This window comes from Pipistrellus kuhlii, unplaced genomic scaffold (assembly GCF_014108245.1).
Source record: "Pipistrellus kuhlii isolate mPipKuh1 unplaced genomic scaffold, mPipKuh1.p scaffold_m20_p_8, whole genome shotgun sequence".
Classification (NCBI taxonomy): domain Eukaryota; kingdom Metazoa; phylum Chordata; class Mammalia; order Chiroptera; family Vespertilionidae; genus Pipistrellus; species Pipistrellus kuhlii.
In genome coordinates this window covers 67,994,536-68,011,278 of record NW_023425584.1, presented here as the reverse complement: position 1 = coordinate 68,011,278, position 16,743 = coordinate 67,994,536, and the positions used below count along the sequence as shown (strand labels likewise).

At 37.5% G+C, this 16,743-nt stretch overlaps 1 protein-coding gene across 2 annotated transcripts in view; it reads left to right on the top strand.

Moving 5' to 3' along the window:
• The window catches only part of FZD3 (frizzled class receptor 3), an 81,192-nt gene that overhangs the window by 6,066 nt on the left and 58,383 nt on the right, over positions 1-16,743 (top strand). The window contains exons 1-2 of one of the 2 annotated variants that reach the window (XM_036424026.1): positions 3,445-3,496; positions 4,158-4,687. In XM_036424026.1, the coding sequence (XP_036279919.1) occupies positions 4,499-4,687 (189 nt within the window). In that variant the 5' untranslated portion in view covers positions 3,445-3,496; positions 4,158-4,498. Of the gene's footprint in view, positions 1-3,444; positions 3,497-4,157; positions 4,688-16,743 lie in introns of those variants that run through there. The other variant, XM_045576495.1, reaches the window with a different exon arrangement.

Here is a 16,743-nt window from a genome sequence, read left to right as displayed (position 1 = left end):
TTAATATTTTTACTATTCTCATTTTGTCTCACTGCATTCGACTTTTTTTCTTATTTATTTTAATAATCATAAACTACAATCTTGATATATTAAGATTATTTTCCTAGCCCAAACATAATAGATTTTATAAAAGTTTTGATATGTGGTAATATGGATGTTGTAGGGTATAAAGGAAGCTTATAAGACGGTGGGAAGCTTTGCTGCCAAATTTCATCTAGTTTTAAAGATCCAGAGAGTTATTGCCCAGTTTCTAATTCAAGTTTTTTTTAAAATAAAATATATTTTATTGATTTTTTACAGAGATGGAGAGGGATAGAGAGTTAGAAACATCAATGAGAGAGAAACATCAATCAGCTGCCTCCTACACACCCCCTACTGGGGATGTGTCCGCAACCAAGGTTCATGTCCCTGACCGTAATTCAACCTTGAGTCCACAGGCTGACTCTATCCACTCAGCCAAACCGGCCAGGGCAATTTTTTTTTTTTAAGTATGTTTTTATTCATTTTTAGAGAGAGAGAAAAACATCAATCATCTGCCTACTGCATGCCCCCTACTGGATCAAGCCTGCAACTAGGCCTGTGCCTTGACTGGGAATTGAGCCAGGGATCTCTTGGTTCGTGGGTCGATGCTCAGCCATTAAGCCTCACTAGCCAGGCTTTTCCTCAAGTTTTATATGATCGTCTTTGAACCATAAATTTGAAACTCATCACTTCTTGAAAAAATAGTTTTATCCAGTGAAATATTTGAGATTCGGATTATTATATGCATATTTAATATGGAACAATGTTCCCTTAAATTTTTTTTTTTTTAGTTGCAAGTAGATGAACATGCTATATAAGCAACAAACTACAGACTGCACTTATTTGGATGTTATAATGTGTAACCAAATAAAGCTTTCAGCAGTTATTTGACACATATTTAATGATATGCATAATTATTACTGTGTTGCATGGTCATTAAGCTTAAATATTAATATAAATAGCTGTTTAATATCAGTTTCCTATGGCCAGACTTCACTTTTCTGGGGCCAGCTTGAAGGAGGAAAAAAGATATGGTAGGCCAGGAAGCTTTTACAAAGATTCTGATTTAGAAATTTTGGTATAGAGAAATTACGTGTTTGGGGCAGGGAGTGCTCATAACTTTAGTGCTACTAATTCTAGAGGCCACACACTTCCCCTTTTTCTTCCACTACCCATGACCACATACTAGCGAGAAAGTGCGAAGATTCAGCCATTCCTTTACTTTCTCCAAATAGTTTTTTTCTAATAACTAGAAGTTGTGATGCAGAGGTCCTAATCACTGGTAGTGTACAAAGGACAGTTTCATGCCCTGCTTAAACCAAACCAGTTCTAGGTCTCAAGGTCTTAAGCTGTCATGAGCCCTCATATTTAAGTTATTTAATTAACTTTGGTCTCTGAGAATTTCTGAACCTGATCTTTTCATGTTTTCCCAAAGTAGGCTTTCTACAACAAACACAGAAATGTCCCATGCATGTGAAACTAAATGCAATGAAAACAAATTTTAAATCATCACTAAACCAAATGAAAGTACAGTATAACTTAGAATATGCTTTTTTCCTACCAAGCTTGCCTTCCAGTCCACCCACACCCTCTCACCCCCAAATGAAATGAAATAAGTATTTTTGCCAATAGAAAAGTAGAGGCAAGTCAAAGATTCTAAAAATTAGTGAAAATTAACTGGGAATTATTCCTATTCATGCTTTGAGTTTCTAAGGATAATTTTTATTCTCTGCAGCCTGGCTATGTAATAAAAGATTTTGTGATCAAGTATTTCTGCATCTGTGTGTGGCAGTAAATTTTTGTGCTATCTGAAAAGATATGCAATATTGGGAAAAAATTTTTGATATTTCTTTTAGAGCCTTCTATTTGCCAATTCAATATTGGTTGAAAAGGTAGCCTATATATCAACTGTAATTTAGTTAACTGTCACACATCCAAATGGAAACCATCCCCACACGCCATAATATTTTGAATTTAATTTAAAAAATCAACTTGCAATGAATATTATAAAAATATATTACTCACAATTCGGGTATTCTTGAATATTTTCAGCTGAAAATTCTCACGAGAAATGATTTTAAAGTTGGTCAGGGCTGCCACTTAGGGAAAACATTTTTTTTTTTTTTATAGATGTGCGTGGAGTGTGGGGAAGGTCCATACCACTTGTGTCTACAGATGCTTATGGCGTACAATGGGTTAAAAGAAACTACTGTGTTTCCCCAAAAATAAGACATCCTCCAAAAATAAGACCTACTTACAGGCTTCCTTCTGAGTGAAATATAAGGCATCTCCCCGAAAATAAGGCCCCCCTGGGCTAAACATGAGAGATTTGGTCCCCTGATTCTGAAAGAAATGAAGTCATAAGAAATTCACCAGGAAATTCAGGAATTGGATTGTTATGATGATGTTCCAGAAAATGATGACATGATTGTCATTGAATAAATGAGTAAATTCTTGATACTATAGGATTCACAGTTTGTCTGGTTTGTGTTGACAACTACCGTACTACCGTATCGTATACAGGTAATAAATTTCCTTTATTTTCATTTAACAATAAATGTGTACCGTATTCATCTTCATGGAAAAATAAGACATCCCCTGAAAATAAAACCTAGCGCATCTTTGGGAGCAAAAATTAATATAAGACACTGTCTTATTTTCGGGGAAACAGGGTACCTAATCTTTGATGCTGCTTTATCATTTATAGAATACTTTTATATACCTTATCTCTTTAAAAAAATATTTATTGTTGAAAGTGTCACATACTTATTTCTTTTTAAAAAGTCTTTATTGTTGAAAGTTACATATATCTCCTTTTTTGCCCCCTGCGTTGACCTCTTCTAAACCCCCCTTTTCTCCCCCCCACCCCACCCCAGGCCTTCACCACCCTATTGTCTGTGTCCATGGATTATCTATATAATCTTTGTTAGAGAGATGGTATTTTCAGGAAAAAAATTCTGAGTTAGAGAAGATATGCAATGTTTCCCATTCACACAGCTACTAAGAAGCTTGAATCCATTACCTTTTCTTTTAATCTTCACCCAATGATATTTTTTATTGATTCTTAGAGAGGGAGGAAGGGAGAGAGAAACATCGATGTGAGAGAGAAACATTGATTGGTTGCCTCCCATACATACCCTGACTGGGATTGAACCTGAAACCTAGGTATGTGCCCTGACTGGGAATCAAACCTGCAGCCTTTTGGTGTACACGAGGATGCTTTTACCAGCTGAGCCACCTGCTCAGGGCTGAATCCATAAATTTTTGGTTTGTTTATATTTCATCTCATTTTTTTTTGTGTGTGTGTTTTTTGTTGTTAATCCTCACCGGAGGATTTTTTCCATTGATCTTTCAGAGAGAGAGGAAGAGAGAGAGAAAGATAGAGACTAACATCAATGTGAGAGAAACACATCAATTGGTTGCCTCCTTCACACACCCGATCAAGGCCAGGGCCTGGGATGAGTGCAACCAAAAGGTACGTGCCCTTGATAAGAAATAGAACCCGGGATCCTTTGGTCCGAAGGCTGGTAGTCTATCCACTGAGCCAAATTGGCTAGGGCTCTATTTCATCTCTTTGGATACCTTCTGCCAAATCATTTAATGTAAAAATGCACTATTAATGATTAAGACATATACAATAAATTTTAAATTCAATAGCTTGTAAGTATGAAAGCTATTTAAATAAAATTTAGGACAATAGCATGAAATTTGTTCAAAATGAGCCCGTTACAGCTGTGGTAAATGAAAATTGCTTCAATATAGACAAATTAAACCATATGTTATATAAACAACTAAAAGGGAAGAAAGTTTACCTTCAAATACTTTTTTCCAGTTACAGTTGACATTTAATATTTTATATTTTAAGTATTGTTTAAGAATTGTTTTAGTATATCTATAACGTAAATGATAAGGTAGAGAAACTATACCATATCTTTTATGAAATACTTATATATTTTATCTATTAGGTCAGTATGATATTTCTCATGAAATGTTGCTTGCTTCTTTTTCTGACAGTTTGTTATAGTATAAAAATGCAACTATTTTTATATAGTGAATTTCAATCCTACAACATTAAGCTTATCAAAGGTTTTGAGAGGAAATGACTAATTTCTTGCATTTAAAAAAATACTTTTCAGGTATTCCAGTCAAAGGAAGAAATAGCTCTTCTAAGATGGAATCTGTTGTTTGGGAATGTGGTTGATCACCTTGATATGTTTGGCCAAATGTGCCCTATGTGATAAAATGAAAAGAAGAGACAAGATGATGTCATTTTCCTGTATTGTGAAACCAAAAACAAATGCCTTTTGTGAGATCAAGGTAACAAACCTCTGACAGTGCGAAGAGTATTTGACTGTTTGAAGAACTTAATAGTAAAATATAGAAGAGCACTTCTTCAAGCTGGGACCTGCAGGTGTACAAAGATCTAAAATACATATCATAGGCCTGATCGTCCAAATCTCATTCAGATTCAAGAAGGATGGCTATGAGTTGGATCGTCTTCTATCTTTGGCCCTTAACTATGTTTGTGGGGCATATAGGTGGGCACAGTTTGTTTTCTTGTGAACCTATTACCTTGAGGATGTGCCAAGATTTGCCTTACAATACTACCTTCATGCCTAATCTTCTGAATCATTATGACCAACAGACAGCAGCTTTAGCAATGGAGGTAAGACTTAATATATTCTTTTGACATATCTTAAAAAATGATTCTTATTTTGCTCTATTAACTTACCTAATGAATGTGACTGATAAACAAAAGGGAAAGGATATGTTATTTTAAACTACATCTTGTGCATTAAAAAGTTCTTGATTTAGGATCTTCAAACTATTAGTTCTTGATTTAGGTTCTTCAAACTATCAATTCTTTAAACTATTAGAAGAATTGATTTTGGGGGAATGTTACTTATTTTTTAGACATACTTTATAAAGAAATTTGAAACTGGAAAATGGAAGATAATAGCGATTTACTAGTAGAAGTTTAAAATTGCCCAAGTTAGGATTACATTTTTCTGTTATTTGACTGATAATAAAACTTTAGATAAAGACAATATAATAATATCCATAATTCATTCATTAAGTATTGATGGTAATTTTATTTTGCAAAAAGTTCTTTTGTTCAGCCTTTAGGCTAGTGGTTTACAGTATTTCAATTTTTTTAAATACTTAAAATTATTTTCTGGCCTACCATGTTAACATTAGTTTTGTGTGTTTTTTAAGAACAATAACTGAAGCAACAAAAATTTTTTTGCTATCTGAATTTATCTGTTCTTGACCCCTCAAAATTTTATAAAAATTTACTTGAATTTTTCTAATGGTAATTTTTTTAGGCACTTTTAATGATTTTACTTTATTAATTTATTTTAATATTTTTTTATTCATTTCAGAGAGGAAGGGAGAGGGGGGAGAGAGAGAGAAACATTAGTGATGAGAGAAAATCATTGATCAGCTGTCTCCTGCAAGCCCCCACAACTGGGGCATGTGCCCTTGACCGGAATCGAACCAGGACCCTTTAGCCTACAGGCTGACACTCTGTGTCCACTGAGCCAAACCAGCTGGGCTGATTTTAGGGTAACAGGCAATTAGAAAACTATGACAAATTAATGGGGGTAATTAATAATAAGTTTAAATAAGCATGTATTTCTATACTGGTTTTAGACTTGTGGACAGGGATATATTTACCAGATAAGAACAAGGAGGCAGTAAATGGTGGCAATAAGGAGCATAGGTTTTTGGATTTGGACAGATGGGGCTTTGAATTCTAGCTCTATCACTTTCTAGCTATATTACTTTGGGCAGGTTGTATGAACTTTTCTTATTATAGTTTCTTTGCTTGTAAAATGGAGTTAATAATCAAAACAAGCTTTTGTAAAATGCCAAATAAAACCACATGTACTAAATAGTTGGCACATATTAGTACTCTAAAAGTGATAACTTTTACCATTTACCCATTTCCTCATATTAATGTGGCTATATAATACATATAATTTACAGAGAATGTTTTCTACTTTAGTCTTGAATCCATTGTTACAGTGCTTTCAGCAAATTGAAGCTTACATGTTTTGGAACTCTTAGTTTCATAATAAAACTAGAGGCCTGATGCATGAAAATTTGTGCACTGGGGGGTGGGAGGATCCCTCAGCCTGGCCTGTCCTCTCTCACAGTCCAGTCCAGGAACCCTCAGGGGATGTCCTTCTGGTGGCTTAGGCCCACTTTCCCCTAGGGAGCAGGCCTAAGGCACAGTTTGGCCTCTGTCTGCAGAAGGTGACCAGGCTGGTCAGGGGAAGGTGCCACCCCATCACCCCAATGCTGCTGCCACTGCTGGCCACCACAGCAGCCGGCTCTCCTTGGCCCTCACAGCTGCTGCAGCTTTGTCCAGAAGACGGCAGGTCTATCTGGCCTAATTAGCATATTTCCCTTTCATTAGTTTAGATTCAAAGGTTCTTACTTCCAAATAGACTAACATAAATCTATCTGGGAAAATTTGTAAAAAGATCACTATTCATAGATTTTAAAATGTGGAGAGCATCTTATATATTTCAAATATTCAAAGATGTTATAGAGGTTGAACAAAACATTTTCTGCTTTTTCTCTGACTACACAAGGTCTAACTAGTAAAGAGAGATTTGATACTGATTGATAGATGAAAATGGGTATTAGTTTTAATACAGTAATTTGTTTCCAGGCATGGTAATCCCTAATGTGCATTGAAGCCATCAATTTTCTCACAAAAATAAATTGAAGTAGAAGTACCCTTGATTTTAGTATCATATAGGTTAGAACAACTCCTTTGGAAAGCAATTAGAGTGGTAAAAAGCTGGTTATAAAGATTTTTGTACTTATTTGGGTTCACTTTTTGTCTGTAACTTTAAGACTTTGGAGTTAAATCACTTACCATCCCTGAGTCTTGGTTTCTTCATTTGTGAAAAGACATTAATAATGAAAATATCTGAAAGGGCTGTTAGGCTTAAATGAAAGATTTATAAAGTAGATAGCACAATTCATGGCACACAATAGGTGATTCAGAAAAGTTGATTTTATTCCAAATTCCATCCTATCTAATAAAAGAGTAACATGCAAATTAATCAACACTTTGCTACACTCACAAGCCATGCCCACAAGTCACACCCACCAGCCAATCAGAGCGAGTATGCAAATTAACCCTAATCAAGATGGCTGCGGCCACAGAGAGCAGGAGGTAGGTTTGAGTTTCCCTGGCAATGGAGGAAGCCAAGCTTTTCACACATTCTGGTGGGCCCAGGCCTCCACTCAAGGGTACAAAGTTTCAATTATGGAAGGTAAATAAATTCCAACAGAAATGGTGGCAGCCACTGAGCTGGAAGAGCAGGAGGCTAGGGTTTCCCCGGGTGAGGAAGGAAGCCAACCTTTTGCAGCCCTGGCTGCCTCAGGCCTTCACTCCAGGCTACAAAGTTTCAATTATAGAAGATACATAAATTTCAACAGAAATGGTTGCTGTCATGGAGCGAGCAGGAGATTTGGCTCTGCTCCAGGCTACAAAGTTTTAATTGTAGAAGATAAATAAATTCCAGATACCAGGGCCTCTACTTGGGTTGGGGGGAGAGGGGGGGCGTGGCTAGCCTGCAAACCACCACAGGCCCCTCGCCCAGGCCGCCCCATTCCCCAAGGAAACCCTCACCCTGATCTGGGACACCCTTCAGGGCAAACCAGCCGGCCCCCACCCATGTACCAGGACTCTATCCTATCTAATAAAAGAGTAATATGCAAATTGACCATCACTTCAACACACAAGATGGCTGCCCCATGTGGTCAAAGATCCTGCCCCCATGTGGACACAAGATGTCCACAAGCTGACCAGCAGGGGAGGGCAGTTGGGAGGGACAAGGCCTGCAAGGGAGGGCAGTTGTGGGTGATCATGCAAGCAGGGGAGTGCAGTTGGGAGGCACCAGGCCTGCAAGGGAGGGCAGTTGGGGGTGATCAACCCTGCAAGGGAGGGCAGTTAGGAGTGACCAGGCCAGCAGAGGAGGGAAGTTGGGGGCAGTTAGACATCAATCAGGCTGGCATGAGAGTGGTTAGGGGGTGATCAGGCTGCCAGGCAGAAGCAGTTAGGGGCAATCAGGAAGGCAGGTAGGCAGGCAGGCAAGCAGTTGGGAGGCAGCAGTCCTGGATTGTGACAGGGATGTCTGGTGGGATTGGGCCTAAACAGGCAGTTGGACATCCCTCTAGGGTAGGGGTGTCGAACTCAATCAGAGAAGGGGCCAAAATCTAAAATCCAGCCTAAATCGCGGGCCGAATGGTTTACTGAACAGTCATAAACTGTCATTGTGATGGAAACGCAGCGGAGTGCAGTGATGACAGCGCGGTGCGGGCCACATTGCAAGGCCTGGCGGGACGGATTTGGCCCGCGGGCCTTGTGTTTGACACATGTGCTCTAGGGAGTCCCAGATTGGAGAGGGTTCAGGCTGAGCTGAGGCACCCTCCCCCCCCCCCCCGCGCCCCCCCGCACTAATTTCGTGCACCGGGCCTCTAGTTTCTAAATAATCATACAGAGAAAGTTCTAGAGAGATGATGTATGTGTTCAAGTGAACTTGTAGGTTCATGGAACATTCATAATGATGGCATGATAAGCCGTTTCTATCCTTTTCACAAATAAGCCCATGTAGTCTAGATTTTTGGCAATGAGGTTGCCTCTGTTGGAGTTTCATGTATTCTAGGGAAAGCACCTAAGTGGGTAATACTTTCTAAGAGAAGGTTCTAGTGATTTAAAGTGATTAATATTGGGGATAGTTTGCTTGTACTAGTAGTATGGTTGTCATATCAGGACAATTCTACATTCACATATAGTCATCTGATGGTTTGAGAGGGTAAAGTTTCTGTAATAGTAAAAGGTACTCAGCAGTCAACACAACATACTTCCAGAAGGAAGTAAGGATTCTTGGGTCCTTACAAGGTCTTATATCTGCTGATGACACCCTTTATCCAGGAACTTTGGATATATGTCTGCCAGCTTTTATCAGGAGCAAGTAATAGGAGCAGATAATCCCAGCACATTGTTGAGTGTTCACTGTGGGACTTGGATTGAAAGATGAGTTCCTAGGTGTAGCATCTTTCAGCAGGCCCAGGCTTCACACCTGCCTGGCTTATTTCTGTTCTGATGTTTGGTGAGTCAAAATAAGTGCTTGCAATAGGATAGTAAATGACAGTGAACTAGGGGTATACAGATAAGAGAAAGTACAGGATCTGGGTTATCTCGAACTTGATTATTTACAATCAACAAGTTGGATATTCTTTCATTGTATATAGAGGATTTTAAGTCTATACTTTCATTGAAATTGGGAAATGTTTAAATAATAGGATAAGTATCACTGTATTAAGTTGGAAAGGAAGATCCTTTGCTGGTATATTTATTTCTCTACCCTACTTTCCAAAACATGCACATGTATACACAAACACTAAATATTTATAACTTTTTAACTTGATGTCTTTTTTTCCCCCTTGAGTATCAGTGGCTTTTGATAGAAAAAAGTTTCTCAAACCATTTTGAGCTGTCCAGATTGCTAAGTAAAATTTTGGAAGCTGTACAGCATGGATAACAAATTGTCAGTAAGTGCCGAAACCGGTTTGGCTCAGTGGTAGAGCATCGGTCTGCAGACTGAAAGGTCCCGGATTCGATTCTGATCAAGGGCATGTACCTTGGTTGCGGGCACATCCCCAGTGGGGGTGTGTGCAAGAGGCAGCTGATTGATGTTTCTCTCTCATCGACATTGCTAGCTCTCTATCTCTCTCCCTTCCTCTCTGTAAAAAATCAATAAAATATATATTTAAAAAACAAACAAACAAAAAACAACAAATTGTCAGTAACTATATATACCTACCCACACAGTACCAGGTATTAGTATATTTGTGACTTTAATGATAATAAAAGAGATCTGAGCAGCCTTTTCTCCCATTTTGAATAATTACATTAAATAGGAAGGGGACTGTTTAGTGGAAAAAGCACTAGTATGGGGTGAGAAGACTTGTTTTTTCTACTAATTAGTTTTGACTTCTTTGTATTATTTTTCTCTAAGAAATGAAGTTATCTCTGTCTATTTTACAAGGTTATTGTTAAGATCAAATGATATAGTGACATATATATTAAAGATCTTTAAAAAGTTAAAGTGCAGAGCATTATTCTTTGTTGCCTGTCACCCTAATCTCTTTGGGAGGTTGATTTCTTTTTTTTTAAATATATTTTTTATTGATTTTATACAGAGAGGAAGGGAGAGAGATAGAGAGTTAGAAACATCAATGAGAGAGAGTCGTCGATCAGCTGCCTCTTGCACACCCCCTACTGGGGATGTGCCCGCAACCAAGGTACATGCCCTTGACCGGAATTGAACTTGGGACCTTTTAGTCCACAGGCTGACGCTCTATCCCCTGAGCCAAACCAGTTAGGCCCTGATTATACTTTATTAATTTTTAGGATAAGTTGAATCCCAAGCAGTTTCCAAAGGTGATTTTTTTTAAAGCATCATTATGAACTCATGTATTTTTTAAAAATATATATTTTATTGATTTTTTACAGAGAGGAAGGGAGAGAGATAGAGAGCTAGAAACGTCAATGAGAGAGAAACACTGACCAGCTGCCTCTTGCACACCCCCCACCGGGGTTGTGCCCGCAACCAAGGTACATGCCCTTCCTTAACTGGAATCAAACCTGGGACCTTTTAGTCCGCAGACCGTCACTCTACCACTGAGCCAAACCGGTTTAGGCTGAACTCATGTATTTTTAACATCTACACTAATAAAAGAGAAACATGCAAATCACATCACTCCTCTGCCTCTAACAGCCAATCAGAGTGAGTATGCAAATTGAACCAAAAACATGGCGGCTGTAGAGCCCAAGAAGCCACCTGCCCCATAATCCCAGACCTCAACCAGCCTCAGGAGCCTCATGTCCTCCTGCCCCATGTCCTGGGGAGACTGAGAAACTGGGCCCCAGCGCCTGAGGCTGGGTGCGCCCTGGGAGGCGAAGAAGCCACTTGTCTTGTGATCCCAGGCTACGGCCAGCCAGAGAAGCTGCCCACCCCATGTCCACCCGCCCCATGTCCACTGTCCCACATCCTGGGGGAGACGGAGAAATCGGGCCCCAGTACCTGAGGCTGGCTGCAGCCCGGAAGATGAAGAAACCGCCTGCCTTGTGATCCCAGACAGTAGCCAGCAGCAGAAACCTCATGTCTGCCTGCCCCACATCTTTAAGAAGACAGAAAAACCAGGCCCCAGCTCCTGAAGCTGGATTCGACCTGAGAGACTAAGAAGCTGCCTGCCCCATGATCCCAGGCCACACCAGCTGGAGAAGTCGCCCACCCCACATCCTGGGGGAGACAAGAAACCGGGTGCCAGTGCCTGATGCTGGCTGCAGCCCAGGAGATGAAGAAGCCACCTGCCCTGTGATCCCAGGCCACAGCCTGTTGGAGAAGTTGCCTCCACTACATCCGAGGAAAGATGGAGAAGCTGTCTACCCTGCAGTCCTGGGCACCAGCACCTGTGGCTGGCTGTGGCCTAGGAGATGGAGAAGCCGCCCACCCTATGGTCCTAGGCACTAGCACTTGTGGCTGCAGCACAGGCAAAGACACCTGCCCACCATCCCCTGCAGCTACAGCCGGCCTGGGCATCTATGGATGACCAGAGGGAAGGAAGCCTATATCCTGGGTGCCTGTGGTTGGCTGGAGAAGGGAATCTTGGATTCTGGTTGCAGGGCTGAGGCAAAGGTGGCTGGGGGCAATCAAGTCAGCAGGGGAGCAGGTAGAGACAATCAAGCTGGCAGGCAGAAGCAGTTAGGGGCAATCAAGCAGGCAGGGGAGCAGTTAGGAGCCAGCAGTTCTGGATTGTGAGAGGGATGTCTGACTGCCGGTTATCCCACGAGGGGTCCCAGATTGGAGGAGAGGGTGCAGGCCAGGCTGAGGGACACCCTCCCGCCACACCCCTGTGCACCTGGCCTCTAGTATTTTATATGTTTCAATCCTTTGCAGTTATTATTATTATTGGGGCTCAACCTATTTCATCTTTGGTAGTGGGAGCCTCTTTAAGATAGCTCCTGAGTGTGTGTGTTTTTTTAGAGTACTCTAGGGGTTTCTATTGTAATAACTTCTTTGCTATGATTCAAATCCACTTCATAAAATTCTGCCTCAAATCTTTGTTAATAAATAAATTTTAAGTAAATTTAATGACTTAGTTGGTTTTATTAAACAATTCATTAATAGGGCATCATCTTATCTAGCAGATAGAGAGATAGTCCCAGGGGTAATACAAGATGGAAGACTCTTATAATAAGGAGGGCAAAGCAAGGAAGTTATCATCAAGGAAAAATGAAAGTTCATTGGAGGAAAGTAAGAGTTCATAGGTATTATGGCCTCTTATTGGTTGAGTTTCAGTATTTCTATTGGCTGGGCGAGAAGAAAACCTCCTGCTGGAATAGTAAAGTAGACGTACTTCCTGTGCAAGTACCCTTTTTCTGATTGGTTGGGATCTATAACTGAATTAATTGACTTTAAAATTGAGTTTTCCTGTTTGGAGTAATTGTTAGCAGTGAGTGATAATAGCTTGAGTGTTCCATTAACAGATCTTCCCAGCCCCAATTTTAATTGAGGTTTCCTTTATTAATTTTCACACCTTGAATCATCAGTTTATATAGGGAATACTGATTCCTTTTAGTTGGAAATGATAGTTAGAGACTACTATGTGGGCGCTAACGCTATTGATAATAGTTTAATCATTTTTAGGCTTTTTCCTGGACAGAGTTAGGAAATAATTTTTTAAAGGAAGTACATTGTAAGTTTATGCAGATACTAGCAATTGAAACAACATTGCAGAGTTTTTATTTAATTTTAATTTAATTTTTTATACTGAAACATTATAGACATTGTAGTATTTCAGAATAATTTCATTATTATTATACTATGATTACTAAAAGCAGTTTTAATATTCTTGTGTGCTTCTTTTGCTTAAGGATGTGTTTCACCAAGGATGGACAGTCAAATACTGTATTATAAAGTTACTTAAATACTACTTCTCTTTGAAGTTAAACTCAATACACAGATTAATGTTTCATTTGATTTTGAGGAACAACCTAACAATTTTTTTTGTTTAACTTATTTTATAATTACATTTTAAAACTTTGGAACAAATTATATTCAGAGAAGTCCAGTCTCTGACCCTTTCATTTAAAAATGTTTTTTGTTTATACTTCCTTTAAAAATGTAAATATAATGTTTATTTAAAATGTTTTTATTATATTTGTCTATATCTGTATATTCTTTCACCTTTCTTTGATATAGTGTCATACTATTTGTTTTTATTACTTTACTTTTTCACTTAATAATATCTAGTAGATAATCCCATAGTAGTATTTATAAATATTACTAAAAAAAATACTTTATAATTGTGGCAAAATTTACATGACATAAAACTTACCATTTCAACCATTTTTAAATGTATACTTCAGTGGCATTAAGTACATTCATCTGTTAGTGTAATCACATATAACCTCCAATACTTTTTCATTTCCAGAACTGAAACTCTACCTATTAAACAATAATCTTTCATTATCTATCCTCCAAGTTCCTGACAACCACCATTCTACTTTCTTAATTAGACTGCTGTAGGTACCTCATATAAGTGGTATCACAATATTTGTATTTTTGTGACTGGCTTTTTTCACTTAGTATAATGTCTTCAAAGGGTCATCCATGTAGCATATGTCAGAATTTTCTTTCTTTTTAAGGCTGAATAATACTCCAGTGTACGTATATACCACAGATTTAGTTTATCCATTCATCTGTCAGACACTTGGGTTGCTTGTACCATTTGGCTATTGTAAATAATGATGCCATGAAAATGGTTGTACAAATATCAGTTCCAATCTCTGCTTTCAATTTTTGGGGTTATATATCCAAAAGTGAAATTGCTATATAATATGATTTTATTTATTAATTTGAGCGGGGGGTGGGGAGAGGTGGGGAGGAGTTTTCCATAGCAACTGCTCCATTTTTTTCTTTTTTTTCTTTCTATAGCTGCTCTATTTTATATACCTGCCAGCAGTGCAAAGAGTTCCAATTTCTCCATATCCTCCCAATACTGGTTATGTATTTTTTCCCCCCTGGATAATAGTTATCCTAGTAGGTGTGAGGTTTTCTTCATTTTTTAAAATTTAGTTCTTACTGAAGGATTGTTTGCTGCTTTTTTGCCATTGAAAGCAGAGCCTGCCCTGTTCATCTTTGTGTGCCCTGTACCTAACAGTACTTCACACATAGTAACTGCTAAATATATATTTTTATGAATTAATGAACTTTATAAACTATGAATTTCAAAAGAGGTGGTAGTATTCATGGTTATGGTTATGATGCTGTACCTAACCACTTAATCTCCAGGGGTGATAAATAGTAGTGTCCTTGGTTAGGATGTTAGTAATGGTAATCCTAATACATAGAATACCACTTAGCATTTAACCTATGAGCACTGGTGTTTTGCTTTGCCCCCCTGCCCATTTTTGGGTCTTTACTTGATGCTTTCAATATACATATTTACACTTATAAAAGGTATAACCAAATTTTATAAGAGCTTAAATAACCAGATTTTCACAGCCCTAGACCTTTCATGTTCCTTCTGCCTTTATACTCTCTTCTCCATCTTTGCCTGTCAAAATTCTAAGTTGTACTTAATAGATTAGTAAGTAGAAAAAAGTAGGGGTAGTTAACAAAACATTATGCATGATATCATCCTGCTTTGGTTGGAAAAAATATATATGTTCATTTGGAAGGCTTTTCCCCAAGTCTATAATGGTTGTTCCTGAATTAGTACAGTTTATTCGTGTTTTCTGTGTTCTTCATTTAATGTTCTTTTTTCTGTAAGAAATACATTATGCTTTTAAAACAATAAAATTAATACAGAATCTTTATTAAAAGCTCAAGGGTCCTTTTTTGGTTAGCACCCAGTTGCAGCGCCTAACAAAGACTTAAGTATTTATTACAGATATTTTGATTGAATGACTGAAACTTAAGGAAGAATTTGGTAAATGCCATAAAGGTATAAAGTGCTCAGGAGATTCAAGAGAAGTCTCATCAATTGCAGATGATATGTGAATTGGCCTTAAAAGACAGTTTTGTGTGTGTGTGTTTAGGGAATGGCATAATATATATATACCTATGTATCAGTAATTATTAACATTTTATGGACAGTCTTTTTGGAAACGAAATTTCTTTGATTATATGCTTGAAATTCATGATTTATATCTTTAGAATACATGCATTATCCAGCAGATTTACTTCTTTGGTTGTCTTTTGTTTAGGTTAATAAAGTGGTTTTTCCCTAAGCAAACAATTTAGTGAGTTGGCTTAAGAAGCGTATTGTGTGACAAGGAAACCAGCCATAAATTAAGAAGCTTCTAAATTTAAAAATGTACACACAAGTAGTGGAAAATTAATTGCATTTAGTTACTTCTGAGTTTAGGGGGAAAATAGCAGCTTTTAAATTTTTTAATTGATTTTCTTGTGCAACATCACTTTAAAGGAATACCTTTTAAAAATTTGTATTCAATTAACTCATTAAGTGTGGTGGGATTTGATTTTTAAAGTTTCTCTTTATGAGACTATACTTAACAATTTTTAATGATATTTGAAGTATTAAAGTTTACTTCCTAAAGGTCTGCTTTGGGGACTCCCCTTTGACTTAGAAGATAAATATATTCCTGTGCTAATGGCATATTTCTGCAAACCAACTCACCAAAAGACTATTGGGAAGCATTTAATATGCTTTATGAGATACTTTAAAATATTAGGATTTCTAAAATGAAATCTATTGGGCTTAAAGGTGTTTTACAACTTAGGTTTTTTATATACAAAGTAATTCTTAAAGTTTTAGATCTTTTATCATTAGGAATTTTATTGTTACAAAAATAATTTTAAAGGTATATTTAATCACATAAACTTATTCTAAACAGTTATTTTTTTAATTTCTATTTCTAATTTGGATCTGAAATAGAATTGAATACTATTTTTGAATTTTCGAGGCCATTCCACATTTGGCTTCACATTAGTGAATTTAGTCATAATATTCCCAAACCCAGTAGGATACTATTTCTATGGTTACCAGACCTTTGTAGAGTGACTAAGATTGGAATTCTGATTCTCGTGAGTCAAATTTTGGCCTTTGACTCTGTCCCTTTCTCACATCCCTTGCTAAGCTTCTGCTGTTGCTATGCTTGAAGGCTTGTCAGCTAGCAGGTTCCTATGGTAACAGGAATGGAAATTTTAAAGAAGAAAGAGATGGGGAGCATAGAGGCTTGGTTGATTTGAATTTGAACAAAGAATGGTAGGTTCCACATTGTGTACCTTTGTTGTAGAAACCAGAAATTTAATTTTAGAAAGTTACTTTTCAGTTTGTAAACTTTCTATACTTGGCGTTAATTTAGTGAACAGAAGTATTACTGTTTAATAAGGAAATACTCAGTAAGATAAAGATCCTTTTTCTACTTCATAGTGCTTTAAGTATATAAAATATAACTTATTTTATATACTTGTTCCCAACTCTACAGTATTCAGGCTACCTCATTACATTTTTATTTTGTTGAGATTAAAAATTGTTAGGGTTAAAATCAAGGCAATTTGCATGTTTGAAAAATATTAATATTTTTGTTTCTATATAAACTTTATTGAGGTATAATTTGTATACAAAAACTGCACCCATTTACAGTGTTCAATTCAGTGA